The sequence below is a fragment of the Sturnira hondurensis genome, unplaced genomic scaffold (genome assembly GCF_014824575.4).
Source record: "Sturnira hondurensis isolate 20B ecotype Veracruz unplaced genomic scaffold, ASM1482457v3 Scaffold0015596, whole genome shotgun sequence".
In the NCBI taxonomy this organism is placed as follows: Eukaryota; Metazoa; Chordata; class Mammalia; order Chiroptera; family Phyllostomidae; genus Sturnira; species Sturnira hondurensis.
This window is the reverse complement of record NW_028088227.1, coordinates 18508918-18529875: the sequence shown is the minus strand read 5'-3', so window position 1 is coordinate 18529875 and position 20958 is coordinate 18508918. Positions and strand designations below refer to the sequence as shown.

General features: G+C 36.5%; 1 protein-coding gene across 1 annotated transcript in view; it reads right to left on the bottom strand.

Moving 5' to 3' along the window:
- Positions 1–20958, bottom strand: part of NCAM2 (neural cell adhesion molecule 2) — a 237798-nt gene that overhangs the window by 170918 nt on the left and 45922 nt on the right. Inside the window, exons 3-6 of the mRNA XM_037064838.1 lie at positions 20403–20477; positions 16187–16393; positions 14112–14255; positions 7554–7691 (exon numbers count right to left, since the gene is read on the bottom strand). Of these exons, the coding sequence (XP_036920733.1) occupies positions 7554–7691; positions 14112–14255; positions 16187–16393; positions 20403–20477 (564 nt within the window). The remainder of the gene's footprint in view (positions 1–7553; positions 7692–14111; positions 14256–16186; positions 16394–20402; positions 20478–20958) is intronic.

Sequence of the window (20958 nt, the reverse complement as noted above, 5' to 3'; positions counted from 1 at the left end):
AGACCCCAAAATAACCAGAATTATCTTCTGAAGGGTGGGCCCCTTGAGTACAGGCTTCCCCTGCTAGGCGAGTGTTCTAGGAACTCACCTGTATCAGCACACCAGCTGACGTTTTTGTGACAGGCGGAGTTTGGCTTCAATGAATTCATCTTGAGCTCTCCACGCGCTTGCCCATTTCATGATGAGTGACTTAGGAGTGCACCTGCCCACACCACACTGAGTGTTCATCAGTTTTTGACCAAAAGTGGCATGACACCTGGGCCCTACCCTCCCTACTCACCTGATCTTGCACTGGAGGCTATTTTTATTTCATAAATAAAGATGAATGAAAGTCCTCAAAGGGAAACGTTTAGCTGGGGTGAAAGAGGTGAAACGAAAACAGCATAAGCACTAAAAGGCATCAAAATGACGAGTTCAAAAAGTGTTTTGAGCAGTGGAAAAAAGCATCTTACTAGGTGTATTGTATCAAATGGAGAGTATTTTGAAGGTGACTAAAGTTTGAACATGTAAGAATAAACATATTTTTTATAAATTCTGGTTTTATTTGGAGGTCCCTCTTGTAAATCAAAGAAAGTGTGTTGTCTGACAACATGAGAACAAGGCTAGAAATGATCACCAAATACTTGGGGAACCCTGACATATTTGAAAACCAATAACTTCTAAAACAAAGAGCAATCAAAAGTGGAATTACCAGGTCATTTGAGCTCACGGCAGAGTATACACAATGTATCAAACGTGGTGAAATGAAATGAAAGCAGCACGTAGGGAATTCTTGAGCATGCAATGCCTGTGCTAGAAGGGAAGAAAGGTTTCAAACGAGTGTTTTCAAGTCTCACTTTCATAACACACAGAAAGAAGATCAAATTCAACCCCAAATAAAAGAAGACATTTTAAAATAATAAACATTAGAAATGGATGAAATAGCAAAGAGGAAAATAAATAAACAACCAATAAAACCAAATCTGTTTCTTTGAGAGACAAAGATGACTAATAAAACTCCATCCTACTGCTCAGGAAAAAAAGGGAATGAGGGAGAGGGAGGGAGTGGGAAACAAGAGAGCCCCAGAGAGAGACAAAGACAGACAGAAGGGAACAGAAATGACCAGCACTGCAAATGAGAATATCAACATCACTATAAATGCTAAAGGTATTATTAGCAGGATATTAAAGAGGGCATTGTGAGCAATTTTATGTCACTAATGTTAGCAACTTAGATGAAATGAACAAACTTTTTGAACAATATAAACTACCAAATGTCACTTAAAAAGAAATAGATAACTTGCATAGCCCTTTATCTATTAAAAGATTTAAAGGGTTTAAAATCTTCCCACAATGTAAACTCTAGACCACATGATTTTAATGATTAATCATATTAAATCCTTAATGAAAAATTCAAATTGAGTAGTACAAAATATCCCAATATATAAAGGGACTCATGAAGCAGAAGGATCAATACTGTCAAGAAGTCAATTTTCCCCAAAGTAATCTATAACTTAAAAATATGGAATCAAACTTACTTATCTCTATTCTACAAAATAACACTCTTCATCAGTAGATTTAATAAATTTATGCCAAACACAAAATGTCTCTTCTAGTGCTACATTAGATGCCCTTTCTTATTATAGAACAGTCTGTGAATATCTATAAAATTTAACTTATATACTATTGTATCAAGCTATCCTATTGATACCGGGTGTAGCCAAGGCGGGGGGGGGGGGCAAAAAAAAAAAGATTTGGAATGGTGTCCAGAACTCAAGGTGTACAGGAATATTGGAGAGACATATAAGATGTCCTCACCCCTTCCCCCACAGGTGTGAGTTGGGGGAAGGGACACATGGAGCAGGAACATGCAGGGCTGTTTTGTACAGCCACAGCCTTGCAGCTAATCCATGGCCTGGTCATTCAACATATCTATAGCCTTTGGCGGGTGGGTCACTGGATATGTTAAATGGCTGTGGCCAGGCTTGGAGCCAGAGAGATAAAGTCACTCCCCCCCAAAATGTAACTGCGGGGCAGGTCCCCCGAGTTACAGCACCTGTGTGGGAGCTTGGAGAAGATTGGTTCTAGGACATGGGGCCACACCTGCCCAGACTAAGGATGGCAGCCCAGTAAACTTGTAATAATACAGAAATACTGGCAGGTGTAACTGATTGTGGGAGGAGTAGGAAATAGGGGTAAAGAGGAAGATTGGCATTTGCATTTAAACCCAGACATGGCAGCCACTGGGGAGAGAGCCATGCGGTTTGGGGCAGAGTTAGGACCCCATCTTGCCCAGGTGAAAGGGAGAGCCATGTGGTTTTAGAAGAGTGAGGTCCCCGTCTTGGCGAGGTGAAAGAGAGAGCCACACAGCTTTGCCAGAATGGAGATCCCTGCAGCCAGATGAAGAAGAAAGACACGTGCTTTTGGTGGAGCGTGGACCCCAGCAGCTTTGGTAGAAGAGGCCCACGCGGCTTTGGGGCGCTCCCTTTGGCCGCGTGGCCTGGAAAGCGGGAGAGACTTTGACTGGAAAAATGGGTACAGAGAACTCTTGCCAGTAGACCATGAGAAGGTGCCGGATGACTTTGGATTAATTGGAGATCCTGCCTGGACAGCGACACAGCTGAGAGTACCAGTGGCCTGGAAAAACGGACGTGTGCTCTTTTCCTGATTTATGATACCCGATACCCGGAGTTGGGACAGGGGGAGAAGGGAGCGCTGTGTGTGTGTGTGTGTGTGTGTGTGTGTGTGTGTAGGTGTATACCCTAAAGGACTTTGATATTTTAATGAAGGCATTAGGTCTGAATAGCATTAAATAAACATTTCGTTTCCTTTTCACAAATCTGTGGCATTGAGAGGTGTCTTTCCAATCGGCAACAGACAATCGGGCCCAGTAGGGGGTCCGGATGGTATTCGTATACCATCCTCTGGAGTCTGGGCCCCGGTGTATTTGTTCTTTAACGGCTCTTTGGCACCCCTGGGTGGGCCAATACTGTCCCCTTTGGACCTTTGCTTGGTAATAGTATGGATAGTTAGAAACTTTGGTAAAATTGATTAAGTTATGGAGATAAAACTGTAATTGTTTTGAGAGAAAAGATGCTGCATTAGTTCTTTTAGTATTTGGAGGATAACAGTGTGAAAATATAGCCACCACTTCACATTTACCTGTTGAATGAATACACAAATACATTATAAGTTAATATAATAGAAGTCTTCATCTGATTTCTAATATTTTTGTAAAGTGATACAAATTCATAGAAATGACCACCATTACAGAAAATTGTGGGGTTTTTTGATGTCTAAAACATACTCAGGGTGGTGACTTCAGAAGGAACCCCGTGCCTTCCCCCGCTACCCAGACAGTGTTTAAATTGCTTAAGTAGAAGAAAGTCACTGGAACTTCATGGGTCTGCTTTCCTGTGATAACAAGTGATTTAAAGGGCTTAGAAAACCTCAGACCTTAAAAAATGCGCTCTTTTACTTATATTATTTGTCTGCACCTGAAGATCAACCCTGTGGCCCTGTTCCACGTGTCTTCCTTATGGTACCCAAGGTGACAAAGGTTCCTGTTTGGGTCATGTGAGTTATGCAGCAGCGGAACGAGAGAGGAAGCACGGGATGCTTCTAGAAGCCCGATTTCAGCCATGGAATGATATTAAGTTTGCTCACGTGCCCTTGGCCGGAGCAAGTCACACCATCAGTTGGGTGGGGAAGCATATTCCTCCCACTTGTGGCACCGCACTTCGTACGGCAGCGAGCAGTGACGCGGGAGAAGAGACCAATGTTGTGAAAAACTATACAAAGGCATGGAGAAATACAGTAAGGAAGTCAGAGAGGCTATATATAAAACGTTAAACTTTAGTATTGCTGGTACTACAGAGGAACTTAGCAAGATTATCTTTCACCTAGTTGTTGAAAACATAAAGCATATATTAGAAGAGAAACTGTGAGAAGAAAGTTTGCAGACAGGAAACAAAGGAATAAAAACCAGAGCTTCTTCCAGAGCCAGGTTTTGGCGAGGAAGCAGCGACAGTGAAGAAACAGCGAATTGGAGCACTTGGTTGGGACGTGGGGCTAACTGAGGAAGAAGGCCAGGAACCAAAAGGTCCAGCATGTAGTCAAATCATTTAGGATAAAAATCAGTTGCAATTCTAGTACATAACTCATTTTTTACTGCTGCATTTTTAGTTATTATGTTTAATTATTATTATTCCAATTAAATGTACTGTGGTGACATTGGTTATATAATTACATAGGTTTCAAGAGGGCACTTCTGTGACCTATTATCTGTACATGGCGCTGTCTGCCCACCACCCACAGTCAAATCCTCTGCTCCAAAATGAAGGCTCAGTACATGTCAATGATTATTATTGAACAGACAATATATATACTCTGTAAATCCAAATAAAGCTTTGTTTTTAATTATAACTATTATGGCCAATTAGACATAGAATAAAATATGCCATTCTGTTGTTTATATTGTAAATCCTGAGAGGATTTTTCCCTTTAAACACATAACATAAAATAATAGTGCCTGATTTTTAGCAAAAAAAATCTTTTATAGATGCAGTATAAGTTGGGAAGAAGGCATAGAATGAGTCAAACCATGTAACTAAAGAAAAAGGTAGGATGGAAAAAATTTTCATAATATTACTATATTTACAGTCTCAAACTTTTCACTGAAACACCTTCACGAGGTTTAATAACAAAGAAATAATACCAAGATCCCTCTAAAGAGAGTTCAAGTTTTAACAAGCGCCAGTTAGCAGGATAAGAGTCAATTAAACGGGAGCAGACTCATTTTCTGCTGAAGTACAGGTGACCCGTGAGAGAAGCACAGCCGTCCGGGGCACTAGCCAACGCAGTGCCTTGTGGGGTCCGACTGCAGCACCCAGAAGGGGAGTCCATTGATGGTTGACTTTGTTAACACTTATTTTAAAGGAGAAAAGTTCCAAGAATTTTAAGGCACAAGAGCCTGTGATCATAAAGGGAAAATATGACTAATTGGAACTGGAGAAAAAGCCTTGTTTAAGCAAAGGAGGGGAGATCAGGTGACACAGTGGATGCTGTTAGAAGACAGTGGGATGCAGAAGGAGGGTGAGTTGCTTCTGGGAGAGTCGAGGTGTCGGGGACAAAAAGGGCAAGTTAGAGGTTTGACCTGAGCAGCTCTAAAGACGCCCTTCCAGTGTCATCTCCTGTGGACCCTGAAAGAATTAATATAAATCTGCAAAGCTAAAAAGCTCAGCCTGAATGCAGAGCATGGAAGTTTTGAATTCAAACTTTGTGAACTGAACCCACTCATACCTAACAAACCATTTCTTTAAATTAAATGCAATCACAAATACACAAACACCAGGAGTCTAGTAAGGAAACAGATGAGAGCATGTTATCAATGTACCACAACGGAAATTATAACAGTAGCACAGATGTAAGTGGGTCACATACTATGTCTACCAGATGGTGTTTGCTTCTTAATATCAGACTCATTAATGTTTGAGTGTCAAAGATTTTCATAAATTTATATTTACAAATGTGTATAGCCTATTAAGCAACTATGTATAATCTTAACTTCAGCACTTTTTAAAGAACTTTATGTCTATTAACAAATGCCTGTTTACATGAGAGAATATTGAGCATAGGGTGTGCTCCTGACAAAATGCACGTATATATGCCGCCAAAAGCTCTATTGAAAACAAAGCAGAGCCCTGGCTGGTGTAGCTCAGTGGACTGAGTGCCGGCCTGCAAACCACATGATCGTGGTTCGATTCCCAGTCAGGGCACATGCCTGGGTTGCAGGCCAGTTCCCAGCAGGGGACACACCAGAGGCAACCATACATTGATATTTCTCTCCCTCTTTCCTTCCCTTCTCCTCTAAAGATAAATAAATAAAATCTTTTTAAAAAGTATAAAAATTATTTTTTTAAAAAAGAAAACAAAGCAGAGTAGACAATAATTAATAATTAACAACGCTAATTATGGCAATAATAAACACACTGAATGACCACTATAAATTAGCTTTGTTTATCACATGTAATAACAGAAAGAAATTAGAGATACTTATAGACATGGATACACAACTCCACATTTAAACCTATCCTTCAGGCCCCAAAATCTTTCTGTGATATTTAAGATCACAAACATTATTGACTGTAGACTCTTTATAAATAAGGTGTTATAGCAGCCTGCATTCCCAAAATGGCTCTGAAAAGAAAGACTCCCTCTGAAGGTCTGGCACTTGGGTCTCCCCCATGAGCACATGCAGTTTCTACCTACTATTCCATTGTATTATTCACAAATCTCATTGAATTACAGAGGAGAGAAAAATAGCAGAGCTTTAGTATTTTCTTTCCCTTAGAGCATAATATTGTGGTTAAAACTACCTTTGTTCCAGAAAAGGACAGACCAAGTAACTCTCTCAGATTTATATGATATTCCTCGTGTTCTCCAGTCTCTTCAGAGAACTGGAGAGGTAATTCATGGGAAAAAGGGGGTAAGGTATGGAAATAAACACATGTATTTTTCCTCGTCCCTTCCTTAACTCACAGGAAGTAGCTTACTCTTTCATTCATATTTTGTCTATTCTAAAAAGAACATTATAAAGTGAGTATAGAACCCTGTGGTTATAGTTTATTGCTTGGTATTTTAAAGCAGAAGAAAAAATAAAAGTTCATTTATGTTGTGTTAGTGCTGTCGTACGGCTGAACACGGGTTGTTCACGGCTGAATGGTTAGGGAGAAGGGACTGGACCATAAAAAACTTTCTATGCTAAGACAAGTGATTTTGATTTTGTCCTGAAGATAATGAGAAACACTGAAGCTTTTAAGGGTTGAAAGTTCGGTGGAGCATTTGAATTTGTGAGATCCAGAGCAGAAAAAAACAATTTGTATCAATTCAAGGAAAAAAACAACCAGAAGAGGCAGAGCTGTTAAGGAAACGAGGATGATGAAGACGACAGTATATCTGGGATGTGAAAGAAATACGATGGTCACGTGTTGATAACAGATTAGATGACCAAAATGGAGACCAGTAGGATAACAATATATCTGTCACTCTCCAAGGATGACACATTAACGAAGGCAAGGGATATAATAGGAGAAACCGAGATGGGATGAAGGGGATGTCCTCACAATGCCAGAAACTTAGTTATTGGCATCCATTAATGCTTGAAAGGGTAAACATATAGGTTCGATTATTAAATTTCAGAAAACTTGCAAATACTGGCAAGTAGATTAGTTTAAGCAACAGCAGTGATTATTTCATGTAATATACAAATAAAATGAAGTACAGTGCTTTACAATGCTTCATTTGGAATTCTTTCAACAACCACAAAGATAGCAAAGGTGACTATTCCCTCACAGGCCCTTTGGAAAAAGGGTGTGGCGATGTTAAAGTCCTGGACCTTGAGCTTATAATACAACATACCAAATGCTATCACAGAGGTGGGCAAATTTCCTCCAGGTACAGAAGAAGTTTATCAGAGAATTCTTGAGTGCTGAGTTTATATGGTTGCCTTTTAAATGAACATATTATTAAAATGAAGCAATAAATAAAATACTCACACATTATTCTCTGCTTACCATTAACAATAACGATGATGTCACGGAAGTCGATTTCACCCCTAGCCTCCACTCTTCCTTCACATCTGTATATACCTTCATCACTTTTATTAATGTTGAGAATCTGCAGGTTATTGCTGGCTAACATAGCGAATCGATCTGGAAAATAAGCCAAGGGGAGGAACCGATATCAGTAATTGAAGGCAGAGTCCAGTGTGCTCTGCGTTGCTAAGAGTTAAAAATATGGCACTTGTGTGACATTCTCAAACATTTCATCAACAAACAAATTCAAATTTGAAAGTAAAATGTAATTTTGTGACTTCAATTTTCCCACTCCACACTTGTTATACCTTTTCTCTAAAATACATTCAGGGCTTTATTTCCCCATAAAATGGTTAGGCTATTCTTTTCCCCTTGGTACTTCGAATGCAGAAATTATACACGAAAAAACAATGTGGGGAGATTAGATATTGTAAACATGGAAGCATTTTGACTGCAAACATTGTATGTAGCACCTGGGGTACGGAAAAAGGTTAGAGAATTGAGTGAATATCCTTCCTCTCATAATAATTAAAGCAATAATTTTGCATACCCCGAGGAGGCAGGTAAATGATGTAATAATATTCAAGTCACATAGAGGACATAGAAAATGGTCATATCTCTAATTTATTTGAAGTTTTTTTAAATGCAAGATAATCCATTTTAGAAGTGAATAAATTAGACTTCATTAATATAATGTCAAGGTTCCGTTTTATATGCATGTGTGTGCACATACATTCATGCAAACATAAGCTGTCACAAAACATGCACTAACTGAGTGCTTTAAATAACCTGACTATTGTAAGCAGCATCTCAGCCTGACAGCACTTTTCATATATCTGGCTTCATTGTTTAATCATCACCACTTTGTTGCAGTGTTAAGACCTTCTCCCTTAGTACCAAGTAAAGAATGTTATGACACCTAGTCTATTTTAAAATATGTTGTAAAAGTAATAACCTAACCTTCATTTAGTTAATGTATCCATAGATATCACTGAAGATCATCCACTTGCTGGTACTATAGTGGAAATATTTTGGTGAATAAAGGAGACGTATCTCAATATTGGGGGGCTTTTGGGTAAAGTAGAAATGTCATTATTCTAAGGTGCACACCTCTGGGATATAGCCTGTTAACAGTTACTTTTTGGAACTGTTCCAGTGGTGACTGTTCTTCCCCTACCTGCAGGGTTGATAAAAACAAGAACAAAAACAAAAATGGGCAAACATGAAAGCCACCAGAGAACAAGGTAGAGCATCCTACAGCCCTGAATGGCTGAACGAGTGCACTACTGAATGTGCCCCTGCTGCCAGCCGGACTTTGCATGAGTGACAAAGGCAACTGAGGATTAAGTCAGATGTGGGGTTCATTTGTCACAGGGAATATTTAGTGTAAGGAGAGAAGTTGTGGGTAGAATTACAAATAGAGCAGTGAGCAGACTATAGGAGGTCACTGAAACAAGTAAGCAAGAGATAATTAAGAGAGAATGGAAATGTGCAGATTAAGAGGCTTCCTCAGAGGAAAAAAATGGATTTAAAGCTACAGACAAAAGATTTTCAGGAACGTATTTATCAAGTTCACCATAATATTTATTTCTTCTTTAAGGTAACCCTAAAAAGAGAGAAAAAGAGTTTGTGCTGATGATTTCCTCTGGTTAATTTTTCACCAAATGAAATATTAGAAAGAAAGAAAGGCAATCTGCAAGAAATGGTAAAGCATAACTCACAATAAGTCCTGGAGTAACTCTGAACCCCTAAAAGTTCACAATGTTTCAAAGTCAAGGATCACAAGATCCTTGACTCAAGCATGCGGGAGGACACTGGGATGAGAAGCAATTATAAATAAAAAAGTTCAAATCTAGAGACAGATGCCCCTAATCATTGTAATATTATATATAATATATATTCTAACTTATTAAAATATAAACCATCCTTTAATTGTAATATCCTTTGATGATTATGGTTTATTTAATAAGGGACATCATTATTTTAATAAGGAAGGTAATGCTTGATATATATGGAGAAAGAAAAACAAATTAGAATTTACATAATCTATATTTTGAAGGACAATAATCAATGGTTCTCCAAATGAAAAATTTTATTTCAATGGCCTCTTTTTATACATCATTTCTACTGTTTGAGATAAAAGCTGAATGCAAAATATAACCAAAGACATTGAAATTAAGAACTGACAGTAACCAGAGAGGAGGTGGGAGGGGATAAAGGGGATAAAAGCAGGAAGGGTTTTCAGGAACATCTACAAAGGACACAAGGACAAAACCAAGGGGATGGGATTGGGGAAAGAGGGGCAGATGGCCGGGTTGGGGGGAGGGCCGGGGGGAAAATGGAGACAACTGTACTTGAACAACAATAAAATATATAGAAAAAAAAGAAACTAGTAACGACCTTCTAAATATGAATACATAGCATTATGTGTTTAATTATACATATTTTTCCAAGCAGAAAACAAACTACATGAAAATTGGATATCAAATTCTAATATGTGTGTAAAGTCTAGGCAGTGATGTTACCTAACTTTCAAACAAAAGTAGGTCATTAATATGTGTTTGCAGAAATGCTGGAAGAAAACATTGCTTCAATCAACCGCACATTAACTATGGCTATTAGCATTAAACTGTTAGAAATTACCTGTTTTTCTCAATTACACGGAAACACAAATGTGCATAACTACTGTACAAATAATAAATAATACCCAATAGGGTACCTATTGTATGTAAATAATCGGCTTCTTCATGCAGATTCTTCACCTAGGCCTCTGTTCTTTTCATGCCACAGCAATTGATAGTGTGTCTCATCTACTCATGTGGCTTCAATTACCATGTAATTTTGAGACGGAATTGTTCTTCAGACCAGACCATTCTGTGACTTCCAGAACTTTTAGACATTCTATCACATGTACCTGCTGGCCAGGGTTGTCAGTACTTCGGTCTCAGCATGTTTAGAATTTAGCTCAGTATTGCCACCTGAAATTCATCTCATGATACACTGCAGCTGTGTCTTCAAATGTCTTCATATCGGACTAACTGTGTGAGGTAAATATTATCAATCATGGAATGCTGCCCAAGTAAAATTTAAGTGCACTTCAACCCCTCCAGATCCCTATGTCTGCATATCCAGTCAAAACCCATGTCCCATCACATCTCCCTTCGTCAGTACTTCACCTAAACCTCCTATCTTAGCAGTTATCTCATTTAGGATTTGACTTGTTCTCAGTGCCTGGAGCTTTGCCTCGACTCGCATCCAATTTATGTTCCTCAATGAAGCACTCATAATCTTCTTAGATGTATGCCAGGTCGTGTCACTGCTTTGATTAAAACCCTTCGCATATGCCCCACTTGGACAAATTACAAATTCCTTAGCCAAGATGTCAAGCCTACGTTGACTTGGCACAAGCTTCCTTTCCAACTTCCTCTCTTATTAGTCCTTCATTAATAATACCTTATCTTTATTAGTGTAGCTATTCTAGTCGTACTTATTCATATGTTGTGGTTATAATGAACTCATTCTGGTTTCTGAAGAGTGCCATTCTTGCTGCCTTTCACCTGTGGGCCCCTGTACCTGGTGTTGTCCCTACCACTGTACTTGGCTACTTCCTTTTCATAGGACGGTCACTTCCCTCTTCAGCAGGCATCTTGGACACTCTTCTCAGCTTTAACTAGTTTATGTGTTTTTTTTTCTTCATCATCTTCTATCACTGTACTTTCCTTAGTACATCAATACTGCTTATTTTCACTGGTTTATGTATACGTTTTCCACCAGTTATTAGTATTTTGAAGACAGCAAACTTGTTTACCTTGTTATAAATGAACAGCCACCATCTAGTATACGAGGTAGCATGTATTAGGTATTCAAAAAGAGTTGAATGAATCTTATACTGGGAGTAGATTACATAAAAGTTGTATTGAAACATATGAGTTTATCCATTGTTTATGATGTAGAAAGTGTACTTTGTTATGCAATAATCAAAGCATTTAGAAAGATTTGGAGATAACTTTTAAACTGGCTGAGTTTGAATGGACACCCACACTAGCCATTTTTTTTCTGTATCAGGAAAGTAAAACAAAGCATAAAAGTATCATCGTTTATTTCCTTCAATAACATATTCTAGAATATGTGTTGACTGATGCTATGATAAAATAATAGTTAAATCTAAACCTTTAAAAACATTAATGAAGATAATCAAATCCCTTTTCTCCATTAGGGAGACACTAGATGTTAGGATATTAAACTTTTAAAATAAAATGTCACCTTTGTTCTTTAAATGTTTGGTGTTTTAGCATATGAATCTCCTTTTGACAAACAACAGAGAAAAACACCACTTCAAATATGCTGTTGGAACTTTACCTCTGAGTATCTGCCACACACCTGCTACCGAAAGCCTGGCTAGCAAGATGGACATTTCCAAGTCTTCATTGCCTCACCTGGAGCCCCAAGCTTTACTTGACTACCACACTAAGGATTCGGAAAGGCACCTGGGGGCACTACATTACTCTAAATCCCCACAGGTTTCTTTCATAGATATGAGACTAATTTTATTCCACTAGCTTTAATAAAAAGACCCTGTGAGGTATAATCAGATCAAGAAAATTATTTCTTGTAAGTACATTATAAACATACAAATTGTTGGATATTGAACTATGTGGCAAGTTCCTCCAATATTAAGAGCTAGAAAAGTATGTCTTTCCTCACAACTTATCTATATCCTTTATACCCTAGAGTAAAAGAAAAAATTACATCCTTTTTCCTTCTTATTTTTTGCCTGCCATGAAATTTGGTGTTACATTTCATATTTAAATCCAGTCTAATTTCTCTCACATTAGATTTTCTGATTCTAGATAGAATCTGAATGCATGTGATTTTGGTAAAACTGATTCCCAAGGTTTAAAATCTCAATGAGACAAAAATGAGAAAAAAGTGTCATTTATAGAAACTCTGCTATATTGACAAACATTTTATTCATTAACTTAACAAATATGTATTATATGCCCAGTGTCTAATTTAATATTCACAACCATGTAGAAAATGAATGTAATAACCCATGATTTACAAATGAAGACTCTGAATTAGGTACAGAGCAGTTACAAAAGGTGTTCTAAGCTTTAAGGCCCCCCACCAAAAAAAGTGGACAGCCAAAATTGAATTCCAGAGTCACATCACTCCATCCTGTTGCTAGGAACAAATGTGTAAGCTGGAGACCAGAGGCACACTGATCCATCACCACTACACCTGACCGCCCCCACTGCTTTGAGGCTTTTGTTCCACGCATCTTTTAAAAACTATAATTTATTTCAAATCCTTATTATAATTAAGATTTACAATAAACCACAGATAGAGTTGATCCCACAATTAGGCAATCTGAAACTCTTCAGACAGTGTCATTTAACTACCATCAGAAAACTGCCTTTCTTTTATTATTGACAGGTAAAAACTGAAATACATTGCATGATTTATTCATATAATTTGTTAATAAAATAAAAAATAGCTATCCTAAAAAATAAGAGGAAATAAAGTATTATTTTTCAGTAACTTATTATGATAGAAGAGTATTAGTCAATAACTGACAAGCTTTGAAAATATTAAGCCCTGAAATTATCAAATTTCTTTAAAAATGACTAATACATATAATTAGGATACGTTCCGTGCTTATATTCAAAAACAGATATCTGCTTTCTCTCTTTTATGCAGTAAAAGTTTTATCTCTTGGAAAGGCAAAATGGAATCATCCAAGATGAAAAGTATTTGTAAAAGATTCAATTATTTTGTAGCTCTCTGAAAGGCAGGTGCATTGAAAAATATTCTAAATAGAAAGTGCTCCCAATGCACAATGGTAAAGTAGCATAATGTAAGCAAATTATGCTTTCAATATCAGATGTCATATTATTCTGGGTTTTTAGCTCAGTCTGAATCAAAATCAGAAAGACAATTTGAATGAATGTACTTTTCTTCCTATTATCCATATGCATCTTACCATAATATTTAGAACATGTAGGTGTCTTTGAAAGAACAGTGCCAGAATAAACAGAATCCACACAGATATTACTTTACATTTCCATACAGTGAGCCCATGGACTCATCTTGAATGGTATGTAGAAGCTGAATGCATCAGAATTAACTGCTTCATTTACTCAGTATCCTTGTACTGTTCGTGATTTTTTTCCTGAATAGAGCAGGAGGCTGGCGACCTTTTTCTGTAAATCACCAGATGACAAGGATTGTAAACTGAGCAGGCCAAACTATGTGTCACAGCTGCCCGACGCTGCCCCCTCAAACAGCCATATACAGTATGTAACACGTGGGCTTGTCTGTATTCTCACAACATTTCCCCAAAACAGCAAGGGGCTGAATTTTTCGCAAAGTCCATAGTGTACCAACCCCTAATCTACAGCTTTGCGGTTCTCAAAATAGTCAATCCATGCTTAGGGTCAAAACTTCCAATTTTATATGTGATCAGGTAGATTCAGGCTTTAAAAATTGCAATATTATTAGAACATATATAACTTAGGGAGTTACCAAAATACTAACTGTCGGAAATAGCAGTGACTTCCTCATTGTGATACAGCCAGCTGACAACGGGTGCAGGTGAGCTGCTGACTCGGCAGACCACTTCTGCGTCCTCTCCTTGTTTGAATTCTTGAGGCGATACCACTTCTCTGAAAGTGAGTTTTTCTGTATTAGGAAAGTAAAACAAGCCATAATTGTATTATCACTTATTTCTCCTAATAACCTGTTCCAGAATTTGTATTGACAGATGCTATAATAAAATAGTTAAATCTGGATCCTTAAAAAACTTGAACCAAATGTAATTCATCTACCCGGCATACTTCCCACATCACTGAGAAGAAAACTGAAGTCCTTACAATCCCATCCCAAGTCCTGTATGAATGGAAGTCTGCTTCACAATTCTGATCCCAGTGTCTCCTCTCTCCCTGTGGTCTGTGCTCCAAGCAAATTGTCGTCTTTGCACTTCCTTCAACAGTCCAGTTTATTGTCACACCTGGGCATTCACGCTCCTTAAATTTCTTCATATTTCTGCCCCATCTCCAAAGATAAAATAGCCTCCTCCTTTCTTACTCTGACTTTCCCCTCTCTCTGCTCTTCTTAATCTCTTTACTGTCTAATCCCTAATCTTTTTACTATGGGATTCTATAGCACGGATAGCTAGTGTCCCTGTATTTTTTCAAAGTTACTTACTGTTTGTCTCTACTCACTAAAATAGCAGCACCAAGTGGCCAGTGATAGTTCCTGTTTTAATCGTTACTGAGTTTCTAGAACTTCCATTAGTAGATGCCCAATGTCTGGTGAGACAAATGTTCACAAAACTAACCCAGCATTCTTGCCCAGAAAAAAAAAAATTCCTTACCTTCACAAATAAAGCATGAGGCATGTTCTTGGCCATCATTTGGCCAAACATCGTGGCCATCATTTAAAGTAAGAAAAAAATATTTCCAAATAGGAAATGACTGTTTCAATCGAATTGTTGGGTATGTGTGAAACAGTTTCAGCAGAGAGTCACACAAAAAGGGAAAGTATGTTTCCTTGAGGAGCTTAGGAACTAACGGGATAAGGCAAACTTGGGAAATGAGGGCAATCATGTGGCAACCAATTCCCCTGGTCACCAAAGAGGAAGTCATACTGGGGGAATACCTTGGCTTTTTGAAACATCCCTTTTCCTAGAATTAAAAATAAAAGTTATAAGAAATGCCTTATAAGCTAGTATTACAAAAAGTTTATAATTTCTCACTGCTACCTACTACATATTAATTATGAGGCATTATTCTAAGTGCTTTGTGCAATATTAATTAATGTAGTCCTCAAAAAAACTCTACATATGAAGGAGGTGGTAATATTATACTCATTTTATAGATGAAAAAACTAAAGATAGATTAGGCAATTTGCTTAAGACCACAGAATTAACCAGTATAACCTGGTTTCAAACTCAGATAGTCAATAGGGTCCTTAAGTAAGGTAATGATTCTTAATGATCCTCATGAGAAGGGGAAAGAGTGGTAGGAATCCAAGGATCTCAAAGCAGAAAATGAAGTGTAAGTGTGGAAATGCTTACTAATGAAAGGCCTGGTGGTGAAAAAGCTGGAGAGATATCATGCTCCACTAGACAAGTTTTCATCTTCCCCTCTCTTTACGCTCCTGTTCACTAACCCTTCCCCAATTCCCGTCCTAGACTGGTCACTGCTATCACATAAGCAATCCCATGTGTTCTAATCATTATCTTTTATTTTAGAGCAAAAACTACTCCACATATTTCATGCCACTAAAGGAATTATTATTTTCTATTTACCCAGCAGATTTTTAATGGCCTGAGAAAATGGAAACATGCCCATCTACAGTATTCAATCAACATAATTGGCTCCATTTATATGCTTATGACCAACTATTCCATGTTCTTTTATTTTAGAGATGAACTATGGCAAAAGAGATACGAGCTGCTATCTGTAAAGGTCTTAGAACACTGCCCAGCTCATAGTTCTTAAGGAGGGTTAGTTTCTATCAACCACATTATATTGTGTCTGTAGTTTTAACTATTATACTATAAAAGTAGTAGAACTACTGTCTCAATGAACTAGTAATGCATGACTTACGGTAAATTTCCAGGACGACCGTCGCTTCTTGCGTCTGTCCTTTGGCGTCTGTTGCTTGGCAGCGATATATCCCTGCATCTTCTATATTTGCATTGTAGATGGTTAGTCTTGACCTGACGCTCTCCTTTTGTACCACGACCCTCTGTGTTGAAATTATCTTCTCTCCTTGAGGATTATACCAGTCTATACTCTCAGGCTCTCCAATGGCTGGCAATGGTCATGGAAAAGAAAAGGATTGAAAACATGTTTCAAGGGCTTGTTTCCACATTGCCATTTACTTCTTATGTAACAATTTTAACAGTTTAGAAGAATGTACTAAATAGGAAAAGACGAGAGATCTGAAAATCTTACAAAATTGAAAGTGAACAATAATGTCAGAACAGACGCTCACCTTATTTATCCTACGTTGAGGATTCGATCCCATTTGAGTAAGCGAAGCCCAAAGGTCCCATAGGAATCTAATTATCAAACATCTGGTCTGACATGTAAGCTATGGTAGTTGAATTTTTACCATAGTAAACTACGGATTATCACCACACTAAATTATGGAACTGCCTTGGCCATTGAATCAGATACGAATTTTATTTGATATGTACGTGTGAATAAAAACATTACTACTAACGTGATTTCTCCTGTTCAGTTCTCTTTGTGAGGGTCAGGAGTGAGAACTTCTCTCCCTGATAAAGCCGAACTTATAAAAAGGTAAATCTTATAGAAAACAAACTTTGGCTTTTATAATAGTAAATTTTGAAATAACATCCCAGGTTGTTATATTTGTGTAGATAAGGCCAATGGTCATTTTTAATATGAGGCCCTAATCTCTTTCCCCAACTGAAATCATTACTTTCATCACTTTGGTCTAAAACCGTTAACTAGTCATATGATAATTAGAATGCATTCAAATGATACTTATACTGCTAGGCAATTACAAAGAAACCATTACAGGGTAACACATATTTAAGTTTTCCAACTCAGAATGTAGATTATTCACATCTTTGTAAAAGCCGAAACTTACTGTGTTTTCTTTTGGACCCTGAAAGGTTGTATTTCACCTAATTACTTGAGAGGTAATTTGTGCAAGCAGCACATGCGACTAACTCAAAGGTATCTCGAGGAAATACATAAAGTTAGCTAACATCTGTAGGACCTCTGTGAAGGAAATTGTTCCTTCTTATTTGTCCCAACAAATCGCTTTAGAAACAAATTAGTATCTTTTCTACATCAAATTAGATACGCTAGAGCAAAGTATGAAAGAAAGTTTAAATGTTAAATGGATCTCAGTTATGAGATCCGTTGCAAAGTATGAAAGAACGTTTAAATGTTAAATGGATCTCAGTTATTTTCTGTTTTTCTAAACAAATCCACAATAACATAGTGGTTATAGGATAACCCATTTAGAGGAGGTATTTCTAAAAATCCTCCTCCATAGAGAAGTCCCCCCAAAATAAGGTAAATGAGCATTACTTAAAATTTGAACAATACAAAAATCTCATTTTATACAGTAAAGTATATGTGATATTCTGTGAAATATTTTGCATGTTTTCATTCTTAATGGCATGGTATAAAATGTGTTTATTATGGAGAGTTTACTTTGGACTTTCATAGACTGGTCATAACACTCTTTCTGGCATATCTAATAAATAATAATTGACAATAAAGCTTTTCCTAATATTTTATTGATGAATTGCCTATTGGAGAAGTTAATCAATACAACTGAACTTTTAATTGTTTAAATGATTTTATTTATTTATTTATTTACTTACTTACTTATTTACAGAGGCAGGGAAGAGGAGGAGAAAGAGATGGAGAGAAACATCAGTGTGTGGTTGCCTCTTGAGTGCCCCCTAATGTGGACCCGGCCTGCCACCCAGGCATGTGCCCTGACTGGGAATTGAAGTGGAGAGTCTTCAGCTCACAGGCTGGCACTGCATCCACTGAGCCACACCAGACAGGGCATGACATTTTTCATGTTTTTGAAAATGCAGGAAAATACTTTGCTACACATGATATACTCTTACTTAGTACTCTGAGGATCAACTATCTTAAATTTAAGATATATTTGTTTATTGTGTTTTAGGTCTGTGGCTGAGGGTGCAAGGAGACTTTAGAGTGATGTCAACATAGTCACTATTTCAGTAGAAAAAAATCAAGCTTTCTGATTTATACTGGTTTCCCACCTCTTGTTTTACTTTTATATCTATCATAAATAAAGACACTTCCACAATAAGTGTAGCTCTCAGTTATACATCCTTATATAAAAATTTAAAAAAATAATTATTTTGCTTATTAAGAATAAAACTCAGTACCACTAAATTATGTTAATTCATAGTTTTAAATTATATCCTAATTTGATTATGGGAAAGATTCAGAGGCAATTACATTATATAATTTATATATTATAATAGGCAAATCCAAGAAAAAATACTACTTAAATGTATTTTCAACATTTATGTTAAACTATTTCATTATTCTGTGATTATGTAATAAAACTATTCATTCATATATATGAAATACAGGTGACATTTAGAAACAATGACCTATATTTTTATGCCAAAGCTCTGTTGACAAAATAAATGATGTTGAACCAATCTCTCCCTTGCTCTCCATTATGACATTTGTCAATATACAAAAATATATATCAACACACCTCAATTCAGACCTTTAAAAAGGAAATATAGCCCTGGCTGGTGTGGCTCAGTGGACTGAGCACTGGCCTGTGAACCAAAAGGTCACTGGTTCGATTTTCAGTTAGGGCACATGACTGGGTTGTGGGCCAGGTCCCCAGTTGAGGGTGTGTAAGAGGCAACTAATCAATGCATCTCTCACACATCGATGTTTCTTTCCTTCTCTTTCTCCCTCCCTTTCCTTCTCTCTGAAAATAAAATCTTTTTTTAAGAAGGTAAACATATAAAGAACCATGGCTTCTATTAGTTTTTCATAAGATGTGATAATATAAAATATAACATAATACGTAGTTTATGTAGTATATGTAGTTATAATATAGTATATTATAGTGTAGTTATACTATAGTACACAGTGTGTACTATGAATGTGATTTATAGGTGGTGAAAGACAGATACTACATGATCTCATCTATAAGTGGGACCTAATCAACAAAACAAACAAGCAAGCAAAATAGAGTCAGAGACATGGAAATACAGAACCAACTGACAGTGACCAGAGGGGAGAAAGAAGGGGAACAAGGGAAAGAAGGGGAAGGGTCGTCAAGGAACATGTGTAATGGACCCCTGCGCAAAGCCAATGAGGGGAGTATTGAATATAAGAGGTAGGGGTAGGTAGGGCAGGGAAAAGTAGTGGTGGAAAATGGGACAACCGTAACTGAATAACTAAAAAAAAACAAAGAATAAATAATTTTAATAATATTAAATAACCATGCTATCCTCAAGACAACTTTTGTAATACATTTATGTCAAAATGCCTATTTAAATCAGTTATTAATTGCTTAATTATAAACAGAAATAGAAACAGATGAATATTTTTGAAACTAAGTATAAATGTTTTATGAATAAAATGAGTTATGATGAAGCTAAACAGAAGTAGAATGTGGTCATTTTCAGTTCTATAGTACATCGAATTAGAATTTTATGTTTAAATATTTAAATACCTTTTAAAAAATTCAGCATGTGCATGATTAAACTGAAAGAGATCTATATAATTCCCCATAGGCATTATGATATCTGATACTTTTGATTAATAGTCACAAAAACTTGCAATTTTTCCTGATTAAATAATTATCTAGAATTTTAAATCTCTTTTCATAAGGATAAATTTGATTTTTCTTGGCCTAAAATTTTCAGCAGGTATAACTATGGTGCAAGGTACCATAACTAGTTATTCATCACATATTTACAAAAATTAGTTATAATATTGGCATTCATCCTAATGTTACCATTTAGACAGGGATAACATTAGAACTGATTTAAATTATTGGATATACATTATATTTCATAATAAGTTATTTTCAAAATAAATGAGCTAGTTTGAGAGTCAAAATTAGTAACTTAAAATGAATAGAAATAAAATCCATATTGTTTAACATGCAAAATTGACTTAGTTTCTAATAATTGTAAAACTAATGATAATATAAATTTTTGTTTTTCAATAATTGAATTTTGCACAACGTGTACTTGCCAATGTACTAAGTTAAATAATCAAAGCATAAAACAAGTTATCTGAAAATATTTATAATACATACCTGTACATGTGAAGAATTTAGATTCCCCCACACTAAGCTCTACTTTGCTAAGTGAAATTGTCACTTGAAGAAGAGCTGAAAAAAATATGTGAGTAACAATTAATTATTGTTTTAAACATGAATTCTAAAATTTTGCTACATAATCTATAAGTCACATGATCTAAGCAGCAGTTATTTCCCCCAAACTTTATATTACCTATAAAGAAAAATGACAAGTTTTATTAAATATGGTCTAACAACAAAATGGTACATTTTATTATGTACTTCACAACCATACTAAACACATGACTCATACAAGCTAATATTTTGCCATTTGTTTGTCAAGTAAATGAGCAAATTCATACTCAAACAGCTACCCATTCCATACTTACATGCTGGGTTTATATGTGCTACCTGATTAGGCAAAAGCTAGAGAAAATTTTTGCCTCCCATTTGAAAAGTTGTTTAAAAGAATATATTCTACATTGCTATTACAATAGCAAAATGCAAATTAACTATATTTTACTACCGAATAGAGAAAGGTGAATGAATGGACAAGGAGCAGTGAATGGGGAAA